The sequence below is a fragment of the Phascolarctos cinereus genome, unplaced genomic scaffold (genome assembly GCF_003287225.1).
Source record: "Phascolarctos cinereus isolate Bilbo 61053 unplaced genomic scaffold, phaCin_HiC Scaffold_7;HRSCAF=346, whole genome shotgun sequence".
In the NCBI taxonomy this organism is placed as follows: domain Eukaryota; kingdom Metazoa; phylum Chordata; class Mammalia; order Diprotodontia; family Phascolarctidae; genus Phascolarctos; species Phascolarctos cinereus.
The window spans coordinates 101,405,607-101,422,278 of NW_027556180.1; the positions used below are offsets into that span (position 1 = coordinate 101,405,607).

General features: G+C 34.9%; 1 protein-coding gene across 1 annotated transcript in view; it reads right to left on the reverse strand.

Annotated features, from left to right (window-relative positions):
• DIAPH3 (diaphanous related formin 3) overlaps positions 1-16,672 on the reverse strand; it is a 447,621-nt gene that overhangs the window by 213,106 nt on the left and 217,843 nt on the right. The window contains exon 21 of the mRNA XM_021006402.2: positions 4,522-4,761. Within this exon, the coding sequence (XP_020862061.1) occupies positions 4,522-4,761 (240 nt within the window). The remainder of the gene's footprint in view (positions 1-4,521; positions 4,762-16,672) is intronic.

A 16,672-nucleotide genomic window follows, 5' to 3' on the forward strand; every position in this document is an offset into this window, starting at 1 on the left:
TACTGGTTAAAAATATAAAGGAGATCAGTAGAACACACTAGGTGAATAAAACTGGCATAAAATCATTAGCACTCTGTTAACTAAATACAAGACTAAAAACTAGTTAAGGAAAAACTCCCTATTTAATAAGACCTATTGAGAAACTGGAAAGCAGTTTGATCAAATATAGGTGAAAAGCAGTATATTTGGAAATGAATATAATATAAAAGCGATAAGAATTTTTTAAAAATCAAGTCACTGTTGACTTCTGAGTAGACGCCTAGATAGAATATAGAGCTGAGATTTAAATTCAGGTCCTCTGACTCCAAGTTCACTACGCCAGGATTATGTTTTTTTCTTAAGGATGGAGATGATTTCATAATAACTATAAAGTGATAGAATCAAGCAAAAGCGTAAAGATCAAATATACAATTACAATTTAAAAACTGAAAACTAGAAATATTTTTGTCCTTTTTACATATTTGACATTATTATAACACAAGAATTAAAAGGAATACTTGACACACCACACCTAATTAAACAACTAATTTATTTCATCTGATAATTTCAGAGATTATTTTTCAGTTTGTGGACATGGTTCTGCTCTGGTGGTTTCCCATAGTTATTGCAATTTACAACTATTTTCTTCTAACCTCTCCCTTTTATGATGGCTTTTCATATAAGAAATGATGAATATACACAAAATGCAACACACATAATAATCATAAAAACTCTAAAGAATAATACAGAAAGTTGAAACAAGGCAATAATCTAGGACTTAATTTCCTAATATACAAAAGGGAGATTTTGAATTAAAAATTTGACATCTATTCCAGTTCTAACATTTAAGGATTCTATTATCACTCAATGAAATAAAGAAAAAAAAAGACTCCCAAGAAACACAAGCATTGCTATGTGTAAATTATAGAGTAGAAAGCTTAATAAAGCACTAGACATGTGGTTTGGGCAATATGGCAAAGAAAAGATATTAAAATCTAAAGCAAAGCTCAAAAACAAGCTTTTACTTGTTATGCACTGTTTTAGAAATCATTCTACCAGGAAATATTCAACTTCCTGCACACAAATTGAAGACCAATATTGGTTATCTTAAAATGTTTGATCAATACCTATCAAGTAATAATAAAGTTGCTAAAATTTACTTAGAATATTTTTGCCCAGGTAGGAGCTACTGAAAATCTTTCTCAGGTAAATAAGGTAGAAGAGAGCAAGTATTTTTGAGAGCTATCTTTCTTACAAATTATACACCAGTGATAAGACAAAAACATTTGGATTAACTTTTTCCTTTAAATTAAGGCTTTTAAAAGTATTTACTGGAAGGACTGAGGTGCTTAAAAATATTAAATCTCATACTTTTATGAGGACTAAAATTTTGCCTGTCTATTAAGAATATGTTGAGTAGATCTGAATAATTTAGAATATCAAAATCATTATCCATTTCAGTTTCACTGAGTTTATGTTCACACTTAATAGAGAACTAAACAAAGACAGGTATCTCTTACTTTGTGAATATTTTCTACTCCCCAAAAGGACAGCAGTGCTTCATAGCACTGGACCCCAGGCACACTCTCATACTGAACCCTCAAGAACAGATTATTCCATTCTGGGAGCAAACTGATATAAGAGATCACCAAAGGAAGATCCATGTATAACCAAAAAAATTTCCCAGTTTAAGGAGTCAACAAAAGTAGAGAATGGGAGAAAATAAACAATTTTAAAGTATATCAAACAAAATACAGGGCCACCCTACCCCACCCAATAGGCTGCATTTTTAAAAAGCATTTCCACTAAAATCCAACCACCTTTCAAGCTACTGTTTAGGTTTTTTTTTCTTCCCTTAATTTTCCATAGTTTCTCAGTCAGGTAGGATCTCTCCAGCCTCAAATTTCTCAAAGCATTTTTTAACTGTATATTCTACTTTGTATTATTCATGTGTGTGTATATTTCACGTTCTCTTTTTGGAAAAACAAAGAAGCACAGTTGACAGAGTGCCTAATAGGCAGGAAGACCTAGGTTCAAAGTACAGCCGAGAGAGAGAGAGAGTGAGTGAGTGTGTGTGTGTGTGTGTGTGTGTGTGTGTGTGTGTGTGTGTGCGTGTGCATATCTTGCATAACCAGAGGCCAGTCACTTAACCTCTCTGTCAGTGTCCTAAGGGATTAAGACTAAAAATTACAGAGAAGTTACGAATCAGTATAAGTGGAAGAAATTTCCAGACAGACAAAATCACAGGTACAAAACTGAAAAAACACCCAACATATAGTAAATGTATAATACTTTGTTGGTCCCTGGAAGATTACCAAAGGCATATTACAATTTCTAAAACTACACTCGGTTATACTAAGGGAAAAAGAATTTTTTTTTAAATACGAAATCATTCACCTATCTCCAAATCTTAAGAGTTCAACAGACGCTCCACATTTTTATGCTGGTGCTGAATTTGTGAAGGTCTCTTTCAAGCACAAATTTTTTACAACAGTTAATGTCAAAGAGTAACTTCCCAGCATGCTTTTTAAGAAATTCAACTATTTCCCTACCTTTCTGCTATCAAATAAACACAGAATTTGTAGTGGAGATGCTTATCAATAATAGGAGTACTTTATACTCAGCTTGCAAATTCAACTACAATTTTCAAAGATCAAGCTGTTCCTCCTGATAATAAATATGAGATAATATTTTGTTAAAAAAATCTACTCTCGTCAATAAGGAAGCTTAAAAGGTTCAAAGTTGAAGGATTGATTTTGTAAGCTGTACAAAGAGAGGAGGAATGCAAACATAAAGATCTCAGGACAGATGAATTAAATATCTATAATAGAATTAAAATAATATTCTAATAAAAATCATAATGGAAATGTTTCATTAAAGGTTAATAGCAAAAACCCATTATGTTCAATGTTTTCAAGTACATGTACCTTTTTAAAACTACCCTTAAATATTAAAGAAATAAAAACAGTTTTAATCTTTACCCCAAAGATGATTTTGATCATTTTTATGATTAATCACCATGAAGGAGGAAAAAAATTCCAGTTATGGGGAACATGAAACAATGTGAATATGAAACAATGAAACGGGATAGACTAAATCAATTAGTAATAAAAGTAGATGGCTTAAAAGATTATTTAACATGCTAATTCTTTACTAGCTGTGGTACTATGACATTCTTACTTGAGAGATAGATAAGGATGTCTAAATGATCAGATGAGTTCAGAGGGTGAAGACATGAGATGAGAAAAAAAAATGAATAACTATAGGTTTTGAAAGAAGAGAAAAGTCTGGATGACCTAAATAAACTGCGACTAAATCAACCATCAATAAAAGCATTAAAAAACAAAAAGCAGAAATGAGCCAAAAGGGAAGTGGGAAGAATATATGATGGTTAATGGAAGACTAAAAGCTGAGCACGAGTCTGTGTGTCCTCAACGAAGAGGGAGAACAGTTCATCTGTAAACAGCTGTTATTATAATGTTTCTACTCCACCTACCAAAAATGGCAACAAAAGCAATCCATTACATTCATTACAGTGCACATTATCTATCCAAAGAAAAGAAAATGTACCTATAGTGTCTAATTAACTTTAAAAAAAAACCCCAACCTTGTTTATAATAAATAGCCAGCCACCCTATGAATCAGCAGGACCTGGATTCAAGTTGAGCCTTAGACACATTGATGTGTGTGTGACCTTAGGCAAGTCCTTTAACCTTTCAGTGCCCTCGGAAAATCTCCAACACAAAAATTACAGCACAACTGTTGAACTGTATTAATAGAAGAAGTTCCATCACTAGGAGTTCTTCCATTCTATTAAAAAAAACCAAGTCCCCACAGAAGATCATTATCAAATCATTAAAGCACTACTACCATTGGAAATTCCCTCAAAAAAAGAGCTTTGTTAAACAGAAAACTAGTTTATGCATAAAATTCTTGGTACTCAATTATTAAATGCAGAAAATGCCAAGAGAAAACAACCTACAATCTGATACAATTTGTACTTGCATATATTGCATATATTCCAATTGATCAAGAAGGAGAAAAATGTTTAAAATGTTTTAGAAAAACCTATGCATATCTAGCTTAGGTATAAATTTCTTACCTTCATGTGCTATTGCCTGATTTTTTTTAAATTTGTCTGCAAAATGTGAATTAAAGATTCTAAATGTTAAAAAAAAAATCAAAACTAAGTCTAAAGATCACTGAACATATACATTATGATAAATAGGGACTCCAAACTGAATGAAATGTAATTTTTCAGTATGTTGATATACCAGTTGAATATTTTTCTATCTAGGTTAAACAACTCCACTGTGTTTTATTTCAAATAAAATATACAACTTTGATTGACATTACATTTCAGAGGGGGAAAAAATCAACATTCGCATTTAGTTTAGAGGTTGAGTCAAGATTAGCCTTGGTTTGTCATGAAGGTCAAGTGTCTGATAATAAGCAGATTAATTTTGTTTTCATTTGATAAGTGTGAATAACCCTGGTAAATTAAAAACAAAGTGTTCAGGTAAATATAAGCACAAAACTCACTTTGCAGAGAGAGCTAAGGTTGAACCCAAAAGTCTGGGCATTCCGGGAGCCTGCATTCATGTAGTTTCCCATTAGCAACACAAGTTCCAATAACTTGCTGAAGCTTTTGCTCTTCTTTATCTCGTCACAAGCAGCACTGACAGCCATGATGTCTGGTTTGAGGCTGTTCACCTGCTCCTCAAATTGGAGTTTAAAGAGAATGGCACTCAGACGTGGTCGTAGTCTTTTTACTGTACTCATCTGATTGGGGGAAAAAAGGGAAGATTTCTTTTAAAATTCATGCTATACTTTAGTAATATACAAATGGACATTCTTTATGCTACATTTATTGCTATGAAAGGACTGAAGAAGCAGTAAGTGCTCTCCAACAGATGGAAAAACTTGGGCAAGCTTTTGTTGCTGTTGTTAAGATGAATGTTTTATGCACTGGGAAAGGAGAAGTTGAAGAGAGAATTCAGAGTTGAAAGTAAAATAAAATTCCTTTAAAATTAATAATAAATGAAAAGAAGAACAACCACTTACACATAATAGCTAAGTTATTTGGGTAATAATTTTAAATAGTCAAGTTCTTGAAATAAATATTGAAATCTTAAAATGCAGTAATGCAAATTATATGCATGAATACAAACAACAAAATCAAAAGTACTTTGACATTTAATTATGAAGAAATGGTATTGTCATAGACCTTTTGAAAACCAGTTATGTTGTTCTGTTCCACATATATTTGAGATTGTCTAAAAGTGTTTATTCCTCTAAAAAGAAAATTGCTTTCAGAAGCAGCCTTGGTCTGGTCGTCAACGTTGCCTAGCATAAGTATATGAGGACCAACAGTTCCAGTACTGTTAAGCTGAACTTCTTCAGAAAAGAGGGGAACTAAGTGACTTTTGTCACATTCCAAAGAAGAAGAGTCAGAGACAGGGCACGGGAGAAGACATGCTGTGAAAATAATAAGGATCCACACTACTGTCACATAACAAGTCTTCCCTGAAGAGGTTAGATAAAGGAAATGGGAGGCTTGACAAAAGTCATGTTATTGCCTTTGGATTTAGTTCATTTTCAGACTGGAATAAACACAGAAAGCACAATAAAATGTGTATGAATTGCGAAATACTTTAATTCTTGATCCATGTATACTTCTATGTGAATTATGGAAGAGTCTAGGACTAGAAAAGAGCATCTAAATCCAAATCCCTTAATTTAAGAGATGACTAAAGTAAAACTCAAAGACTGATTCTTTAATGTCATAAAGCAAGTTAGTGAGAGAATCAGCACTGAAAACCAAGTGCTCCTGTCACTTTTAAGACATGGAAATAATTCATACTGCTACTATTTCATTCAAAAATCTTATTTTTCAAATCAAACTGTTTCTATAATCCAATTCAATTGCACGGATATTTGTTAAATACTTGGTCAAAACTCTCCCAGAGCTGAAAAATTTATTAGGAATATGGAGAAGTGCACAAGAAATCATAATGCAAGACAGTGCCACACAAAATGAACAAAGTAATATGAAGATTTAAGAGAAAGATATTTCATCTGAGTAAGGTGGACCAGAAAAGCATTCAAGAATGAAGAATTGCATGAGCAATAAACAGCTCAAAAAACAAACAAGAAGGGTAGATTCAAGAAACAGCAAGCAGGTTCAGTTTGGCTGGACCAATAAAATTTGTATCTGGAAGACATATCAAAAAGCCTGAAATCATGGGTTATACATTAAGAGCTAGAAATAGTACAATACCTTAGTTTTATAGATAAGAGATCTGGACAAGGTCATATCAGTATTGAATGTTGAACATACATCCTCTGACTTGTGTCAAACTAGATTAAATCTAGAAGGAATCAAAGTTACCCAGTATCTCCTATCTTGCTGTAAATAGAAGAAACAGCTTTAGAACAGCCTTGGCTTTGGAGTCAGAGTAACTGGATTTGAATCCCTTTTCTCATACCTCCTGTGTCAAAATGGGCAAGTTAATTTAACTTTCCTTAACCACAGCTCCCTAATATGTAAAATAGAGAAAATAATACAGTAGAATCAACCTCACAAAGGTGTTGGGAGACGTTAATGAGACAATGACCATAAAGTGTTCTGGAAAAGTAAAAACACCATGTTACAATTTCAGTTACAATAGATATAAACTCTATGAGAACAGGGATGGGTTTTTTTGCTGTTGTTCTGTGTATCTCCAATATTTAATACAGTATATAGTATACAATAGTCACATAATAAATTGTTATTTTTAGAAGTTATTTCCCCAGTTTTTTTTTAAACACAAAGACTTTTATTGATATTTAGAGAGCTCAAGTCTCCTACAAATGCCTCTATAAAGATTTTAAAGCACAACTGATTATTGAATGATTGATTGATTAAATATCAGTCAGGAAGACAAAAGACAAATACCAACTATTACCAGGAAAGCTAAAGAAATCAGTGCTAAAACTTGTAAGCACTCAAATAACGGCAAAATCAGGGGAGCATGGCAATAATAAAAGTATCAGAGTTCAGAGCAGGGTCTAAAGAGGACTGATGCCAATAAGAACAATTTACTCTAAAAAGAATACTAAGGTATGATTCTTGTAGGTATTAAAATCTGAATGCTTAGAATAAAAGAAAATTGTAAACATTTGTCTCTGAGCTTACAGTGCCCTTGTCTTCTCAGAGGTATATTAAAATTTAGTTACTACAAAAATATGAATATAAGGTAAAATACAAGTGCTATTTAGAAAAACTTAAGAAAGCTGGATCAATGCAATGATCCCTAGTGGCTTTAGATAATTAATGATAAAGATGTTTTCCAACTGTGGGCACAGAGACACAGGATTACAGGTATAGAATGAGATTTACATTTTTCAGTCATGACCAATGTGCCCATTTATTTTGCTTAACTGTACTTATTTGTTACAAGAAAGACACTGAATTAAATAATACATAATGTGCTTTGCAAACCTTAAAGTGCTATATAAATGTTAAAGAAATTTCACTGGGGGAAACAGATGTTGAGGGCAGCAGTGGAAGAGAAGTGGTAGATATACAAAAAAGCAAAGAAGAAAAAACGAAAGAAAATTGTGAATAAAATATTTTTAAATATACAGACAAGAGCAGAAGGAGGGACAGAAGGGAACATAGATAGGTAATGCTGGAACTACTACGTTCCAACTACTATTAATATATACTAAAAAAACCCCCCAAACTTTCTAAAAATAATAGATTCATAAGTATTCTATATTCTCTGTATGTTCTTTATATATTTAAATACTTACGTTTGTTAATTTATTTTCAAATTGTTTTTAATTTGAGAAAAAAGGATATTCATTTACATATTCATTATTAATCAATGGCCTCATTCAATGTTTTGGGAATATTAACTGAAATAGAAATATTGTACTTGAAAAATTGTTCAGGAATATATTCATGAAGATTTATTAGGGATTTTGAGTTAGGGTGGTGATATGAATGGTTATAGAGAAGCTCAGCTCTTCATATCTATCAGGAAAGACATAATAAAGACACCAGATGGAATAATGACCTCCCCAAAAAAAAATCTAAAAAAGAAACAACATAAAATCCTCCATTCTGCACAGGACAGCAAAACACACACACACACACACACACACACACACACACACACACACACACACACACACACACACACACGCACATTATCTCTCTGTCTCTCTCTCTGTGCAGGGCTTGCAAAAGAAGTTAAGTCTGAAACTATGATGAGAAAAGCTTACTGAGCTCCAAGAGCTCACAGCACTCTAACCTAGATGCTCTGGAGTCCATCAAACCTAATACACTCTTGCCAGGAGAGCTCTGACCAAGGAAACTATAAGCAGCTCTAAACTGGTACACACTGGTGGGGCTTGAGGGCTGCCTGCCAGATCACTGAGAGAATACACCAGGGGAGATGGAAGCCAGGAACTTCCAGTCAATCAATAAGCATTTACTGAGCATCTTCAATATGCTAGGTATTATGCTAAGCTCTGAGGATATAAAGAAAGGCAAAAAGACAGACTCTGCCCTTGAGGAGCTTACAATCTAATAGGGGAGGCAATATGCAAACCATGTACAACTAAGCAACACACAGGAAAATATAAAATAATTGATAGAGGGAAGGCACTGGAATTAACAGGGTTTGGGAAAGATTTTAGGATTTTGGCTTGTACTTGAAGGATGGGGAAAAGCATTCCATGCAGGAGGGCCAGACAGTGAAAATAACTGCAGCTGGGAGATAGAGTGTCTTGTGAAAGGAACAGGCAAGAGGCTAGTGTCCCTGGATAGCACAGTACATAGAGGGGAATAAGGTATAAGAACACAGAAAAGGCAAAGATTTTGAACCCTTAAAGATTTTATATTTTGTCTTGGAGGTAAAAGGGAATCACTGGAATTTAAGTAGGTGGGACTTACTCTTTATGAAAATCAGTTTGATGTTTAGTGAATGATGGACTACTGTGGAGAGACGTGTGACAGGCAGAACAGTAAGCAGGCTACTGCAATAGCATAATGAGGAATTGTTCATTTCCTATACTACCTTAGTTCAGCCCACCTTACCTCTGACCTGGACTGTGGATCTCTATATGTTGCCCAAGCCAAAAATATAGTAGCCATTCACAGGCCCAATTCCAATATGGATCAATATGGAAGCTTTAACCTTCTCTTCCTCACCCCAACTCTCCCCAGTCTGAGCCAGTCTACTCTTCCTTGGACAGACTAGTATTCCTGTGTTCCCAGGGGTTCAGTATATTGGTGCCAGACAAAGAGATACCCAATCAGCTTTAGCCCTAGTATAGATCAAGGATTCATAGACTGAGCCTCCTCTACAGGGCCTATAGGTATAGACCACCATATGGAGCTCATAGTAATATTTTTAAAGCAGAGAGTTAATTATGTCATGCCGTTGAGTAAAAATCTCACTAATGCTAATCCCTATTGCCTCAAGGATAAAATGTAAATTTCTGTTGGACATTGAGAGGTGTTCACAATCTCTAAAGCTTATCTTAACAAATTAATTATACCTTATTTCTCTTCATTTACTCTGTAATCTAGCCTAACTAGTCTCCTTCCTGTTTCCCTTAGAGGTCATCTCATTCGCTATCTCCATACCTTTGTACCATGCCTATAATGTGCTCCCCTCCTCACCTTCACCTCCGAGAACACCTAGCTTCCTTTAAAGTTCTGCTCAGTTCTACCTTCGCTTAACACCTTTCCTGATGTTCCAGTTGTTAATACCACTGCCACTACGTGCCCCAAGTTATCTTCAATTTTATACTAATTTTAACATACATATGTAGATTCCATCTACAGAATGTAAGCTTCTTGAGAACAGAGACTTTTTCATTTTTGTCTTCTTGTTGGAATTTTTGTGGGTTAGTGAATATAGAATTGGCCTTGGAGTCAAGATACCTAGGCTCAAGTTTCCTCTTTGAAAGATGCTGACTCTGTGACCACAGGCAAGGTACTTAACCTCTCAATGTCCCAAAGCAATTCTCTAAGGCTATAAGCTGTAGAAAAGTTGCTGATCTGCATTGGAAAAGAGTTTCCTTGCAGAAGCAGAAGAGGAAAATCACTGGTCCAGACAAAAAGAAAATTCTCAGAACTAGGCATTTAATAAAAGCTTATAGATTGATTGATTTAGGTCCATAGATCAACTTCTCTCTAAAGGCAGTTGAACTAAAATGCAATTAGTACTGAATTAATTCAGAACTGTTACCTAGAAAAGTCCAAATAAGGTTAGTGTCAAGGAAACATAATACTAAGCTCCCATACCCCTAAATCCTTTTATAACATGCAAACATTTGATTGATCAGAATGCTTCATGTATTCTGCCATCACTTACACTCCAAGGAGTCTTGGGAGAACACAGATCAAAAGGGTTAGACAGTTTTTCTTTGCCAATAAAGAACAGTTTACTAATAGTACATAGGTCATTGCTGGAGCACAGATACTTATAATTTGCGGTAAAGCTAGTAGCACAATACACACAGAATATCATCTAACATAAAGAGCAGCTTATGCCACATAAGCATCTTCAAAAGTAATCAACCACAGAACAGAGATCTAAAACATACTTTAAACACAGCAATAATTGGGGGTTAAAGGAGTGTGAGGTTTGCTGAATACAGAATGACAGAATTTTAATCATTCAAGTCAAAAATACTGAAAGTATTGTGAAAAAAGATTTTTCTTAGTAATCATTATTTTGGAAACTTAGAACTTCCCCATCCTCCTTTAATTCTAAGTTCATTCCTTCTTCAGAAGGACATTAAAATGTAATCTAAATGGGTCTATTCCTGCTCATTACATTGACTAGACAGGTCTGGGAGAATGTTGACTCCTCTCTATTATAAAGACAGGTAATATAGAAACTGATGTCTCTTTCACCAGGATTGAGTGAGCTGGGTCTCAGAGCAGAAGACACTCATTTAATATAGCCCACCTCCCAGAATTGACTGGCACCCCCCTGGGAACACCTATTCTTTGAAGGGCATATAAACCCGTACCCCAAAAATCCCAATTCAAACCAGTTCTGAACTAGCCCCCTTAGGGGGTCCAGTTTTGGCCTGAACTCCCATGCACTGCATGTCAAGCCAGCTGGAAAGAAATTAAACCGTGGACACATGCACCCCAGTTTCATTTGTCTCTTTCTTAGAGCTGACTGTTTCAAACTGGAGTTCTTTTTTTTTTGGGGGGGGGTTCACAGCATATAAGGAGAAGAAATTCAAGTAAATCATTGGATTAACTAGAAGATCAAGGAAAGTGAAACACTATCAGTATTGATTTAAAATCACTACCAAAGGAGATGTAGGAAGGAGAATTCATATACAGTAGTCCACATAAAAAGAAATTAACAAAGAATGCTTTTTTTCTTGTGAAAGAAAAAAAATTGCTATAGCAGTAGGTAGCTTCTGAGTATAAGACAATAAACTTAAACCACTGGAGGAGGAAGAAAAAGAAAATAAAAACATGCATTCCTAGAAAATCTAAGTCTGGAATGGAAGAGAAGCACAATAAATGACTTATGCAATGCACTACTCTGTGAAGAACAAATATGAAAATACAACATAAGTGAAATAAATAAAATAAAACAAACAGGTGGAAAACATACAGACATATGATAGCTAACAACAAATATGAGGTCAAGGGGAGAAAAACGCTTTTTTTTTCGGTGAAAACAACAAAAGCATCAAAAAAACCTTAAAAAACCTTCAAACTCCTGTCAGTCATATACCTTTAATCCTCCGCCCCTAAACTGCACTGTTTACACTTATTCACATTTTTAGGTCTACCCAAACATAAAAAAGTGTCTTTGCTTGACCTCTGTGCTACCTATTCAGCTACCATCTCTGTATTCTACTTTACTTCCAAATTTCAGGGAGAGAAAATCACTCAATACCTTCACTTTTTCATCATCCACTCTCTACAACTTCCTGACATCTAACTTAACTGAAATTGCATTTCAGGAAGGCAACACTCAAAAGAATCAATGCTGTTAACTTGTTAACTTTCCTTTCAATGCTATGGCTAAATAAACTTCCTTTTATTTATATGGTCTGCAAGTGACTCATTTGGTTTCTTTCCCGAAGCTGAACCATTGGATTGGCAGGAGTCAGGCCTGATATACATCAGAGGGGATTTCTCAAGGTTCGGCCCCAAGCCTCTTTCTTATCTCCTCTCTATTTTTCTATTACTTCAGTGGCTCCACAGTTACAAAGATGACTCCCAAATCATTATCTTTCTCTAAATAGTAGATCCACATCTCCAAATCACCATAGGACAATTTTTTTACTGATTATTCTACAACAGACTCAAACTTATAAAGTCTAAAACTAATATTATCTCTCCATCATCAAGAGCCCTGCTACTTCTTCTGACCTCACAATTTCTGTTAGCGGCAACATAATATATCCATTCTCTTACAACTAAAATTTTTACTCTTCATTACCTTCCTCATCCAATCAATGAACAGTCTAACACTCTCCTCCACCATTATTGCTGTCATTAACTTAAGTAGAAGTCCCTTTTAGCATCCATATGTTACAATAGATTCCTGAGAATTCTTCCTGTGGCCAAAATACAGCTTTAAAACCAATAGATCACAAGATCATAGATTAAGAGCTAGAAGAAACATTTGAGATTATTTAGACCAATTAACCATATCATAATTTTCCAGATGAGTGACTGAGGGCTAGCCAGGAAAAGCTGCTGTCCCAAAGTTACACAGATGGTTAAGTAAAGAAGTCAATACCTTGGGGGTAGCTAGGTGGTGCACAGGATAAAGCCCTGGAGTCAGGAGGACCTGAGTTCAAAATCCAGCCTCAGATACACAACACTCACTAGCTGTGTGACTCTGGACAAGTCACTTAACCCCAATTGCCTCACCAAAAAAAAAAAGAAGAAGAAGAAGAAGTCAACATCTAAATGCAGGTCCTCTGAACTGAAATCGAGCATGCTTTCTGCTGTCTTACAAAGGTTTCCTTAGTTTATAAATAAGAATCCAATTAAGTCAACTTCTTTGGGGTAAATTTTAAGATGAAACAACCACAAATAGGTTGTATTGGGGAAGGAAGAGAAAAATTAATCTATAGGCCAAATAAGTAAGCCATGAGTCTAGTTATACACAGGTATCTTTAATAAATCAAAAGCCTTTTCTCCATCCTCATCCCCAGCATTAGGCACTGCTGACTACTCTCTCTCCTCTTAGATACGTTCTCCTCAGTGTTTTTGTGACTTTGCTTTCTATTAGTTCTCTCCTACCTGTCTAACCTCAACTTTTCAGTCTTTTCATCCATGTTATGCCCATTAACTATGAATGATCCAGAAAGGCCCTTTTCTCTTTTTTCTCTATATTCTTGCATTTGCACTCTTGCACTCATCAGTTGTCATAGGCTCAGTTATCATCTCTATTTGGATGATTGGCAGATCTATTTATCTAGCCCTAGCTGGTCTCTCTTGAGAGCTCTGTTCGCACATCTCCAACTGCCTATTTGACATTTTCACCTAGCTGTACCACAGCCATCTTAAATTCTACATGACAAAAACATAATCATCTTTTTCTCAAAACTCATTCCTTTTCATAAACTCCATATTTCAGTCAAAAGAATCACCATCCTTCCAATCACTCAGGTGCAAAACCTGAATATCATTCCCCACCTTCTACTTCTCTATCACCCCACAAATCCAACCAGCTGCTAAATCTTAAGCTTTCTTTCTCCACAACATCTCTTGAATACATCCTGATCTCCAGTTACAAAGATACCACTTAAGTTTAATCCCTCATCAGCCATCATTCTGGTTACAAAGTATCCCTGGCACTTGGTAGAGTAACTGGCACTCAGAAAGAATTTAATAAATGTCTGTTGACTGATTGAAAATAACATAAAGACAACGATAACAGGTATAACCATAACAACAGCTAGCACTTATATAGTGCCTACTATGCGCCAAGCACTATGCAAACTACTTTGTAGGCATTACTTACTATCTTATGTGACCCTCATAGCAACCCTGGAAGGTAGATGCTACTATTACCTCCATTTTACAGTTGAAAAACCTGAGGCAAACAGAGGTTAAATGATTTGCCCAAGGTCACACAGCTAGTAAATGTCTGCGGATGGATTTGACCTCTGGTCTTCCTGCCTCTGGACCCTGTGCTACCACTGTACCAACTACTTACCTCCAACCTTGTATAGGAGGTTTCAAGTAAAGAGAGATATTTTCCTTCTCCTTACTTATTAAATGTTTCATTACACAGCTAGATTGCTAGATAGTTCAACAGCAATACTTTTTCACTGCTTGTTACATAGCTTGCTGAGTTTTATTAGAGGCTTTGATGTGCAGAACTCTTCTCACCTCAAGAGCCACCTGTAAACTCATGAGAGGTAAGTCCCCATACCTATACGCTTGCAAGGCTAGTCCCTACTTTTCATCACTTCAAATGAACGTAATATCCAAAGACTCAGAGACATAGAGAAGTTAGTTAACCAGTAATACCCTGTCTTCATATCAGTTAAAACACTGGAAAACCTACATTTAAAATTAAGAACTGGGAGCATAAAGATATCAAAAGCAGTCTTAAGCAAGAATAGGGACCATCCATTTATAGAGATGTTTGATATTAGTGCAGTGCTTGGAGATTTTCAATGAGTTTTACATAAATTATCATCATTTGTTCCCATAATTACATGAGTTTTACACATATTCTTTTAAATCCTAAGGGTGTGACTGACTATAGGCTTACCACATAGCAATATGAATAATGGAGGCAAAAAGCATAAGAAATTGATTACTTTTTCTGACAACTACTCACCTCCAACTCCAATCGTGAATGTAAAATATCAGTGCAAAAATACAAAATACTAGAGGGCCTTCTCAAAGACTGCCAAAGCCATTAGGGATCACAATAGACATACATGTGAGAAAAACTAAGTGGATAAGAAATGAATATTTCTGAGGTATGACAGGTAGTTTGATGTATAGCCCACTGGGACGGTTATTTGTCTCACATGTATATCTTGGAAAGGGAACAGTAAAGACAAGAATTTGTTGTTTGTGGTCTGGATTTGCATTTCATAATGTTCTCAGTCTCTTATTTGGTCATAAATTCTTCCCTTCTCCATAGACTTGACAGGTAAACTATTCCTTTCTCTCCTAATTTGCTTAAGGTATCACCTTATGTCTAAATCATGCACTTATTTTAACCTTTGTCAAAGTTTATTGCAGGTATTTGTTGTTGGTGGTCTGCATTAAAGCTCTCCTGCAAATATACTATGACCAGGTGGAAAATACACTATGACCAGGTGGGATTTATAGCAGGAATGCAGGGCTGGCTCAATATTAGGGAAACTATCAGGATAATTAACCATATCAATAACAAAACTAACAGAAATCATATTAATATCTCAATGGAAGCAAAAAAGGCTTTTGACAAAATAGAGTACCTATTCCTATTAAAAACATTAGAGACCATAGGAATGACTGCAGTTATCCCTAAAATGATGAGTAGTATCTATCTAAGACCAGGAGCAAGCACTACATGTAATAATGATAAGCCAGAAGCATTTCCAATAAGATCAGGGGTGAAACAAAGGATGCCCATTATCAACACTATTATTAAATACTATGCTAGAAATGCTAGCATTAGAAAAAGAGAAGAAAAAGAAATTGAAGGAATTAGGATAGGCAATGAGGAAACAAAACTATCACTCATTGCAGATGATAAGATAGAGAATCAACTAAAAAACTGCTTGAAACAATTAGCAACTTTTTTTTAATTAGCAACTTTTGTAAAGCTACAGGATATAAAATAAACCCATATATATCATCAGCATCTCTATATATTACCAACAAAGCCCACCAGCATGAGATGGAAAGAGAAATTCTATTTAAAATAATTGTAGACAATATAAAATATTTCAAAGTCTACCTGTCAACACAAACCCAGGAATCATATGAACACTATTACAAAACACTTTTCACACAAATAAAGTCAGAAATTAGAAAAATATCAACTGCTCATGAGTAAGTTAATACAATAAAAATGACAATTCTACCTAAATTAATTTGCCATATCAATCAATCAAAAATTATTTTATAGTTAGACAAAATAATAACAAAATTCATTTGGAAGAACAAAAGGTCCAGAATATCAAAGGAATTAATGGGGGGGAAAAGTGACCTAGTCATACCAGATCTAAAACTATATTATAAAGCAGCAATCATCAAAACTATTTGGTACTGGCTAAGAAATAGGGTGGTGGATCAGTGGAATAGATTTGGTACACAAGACACAATATCCAATGACTATAGTAATCTACTGTTTGATAAACCCAAAGACTCCAGTTTCTGGGATAAGAAGTCACTATTTGCCAAAAACTGCTGGGAAAACCGGAAAAGAAGCTAGGCATAAACCAACATCTCATGACCTTTACCTAGATAAGGTCAGAATGGGTACATGATTTAGACATAAGGTGATATCAAAAGCAAGGAGAGCAAGGAAAGGTAAACTATTGTTTACCTGTCAGATCTATGGAGAAGGGAAAAATTTACAGCCAAACAAGAAACACAGAATATTATGAAATGCAAAATAGCTAATTTTGATTACATTAAATAAGTTTTGCAAAAACAAAACCAATGCAACCAAGATTAGAAGAAAAG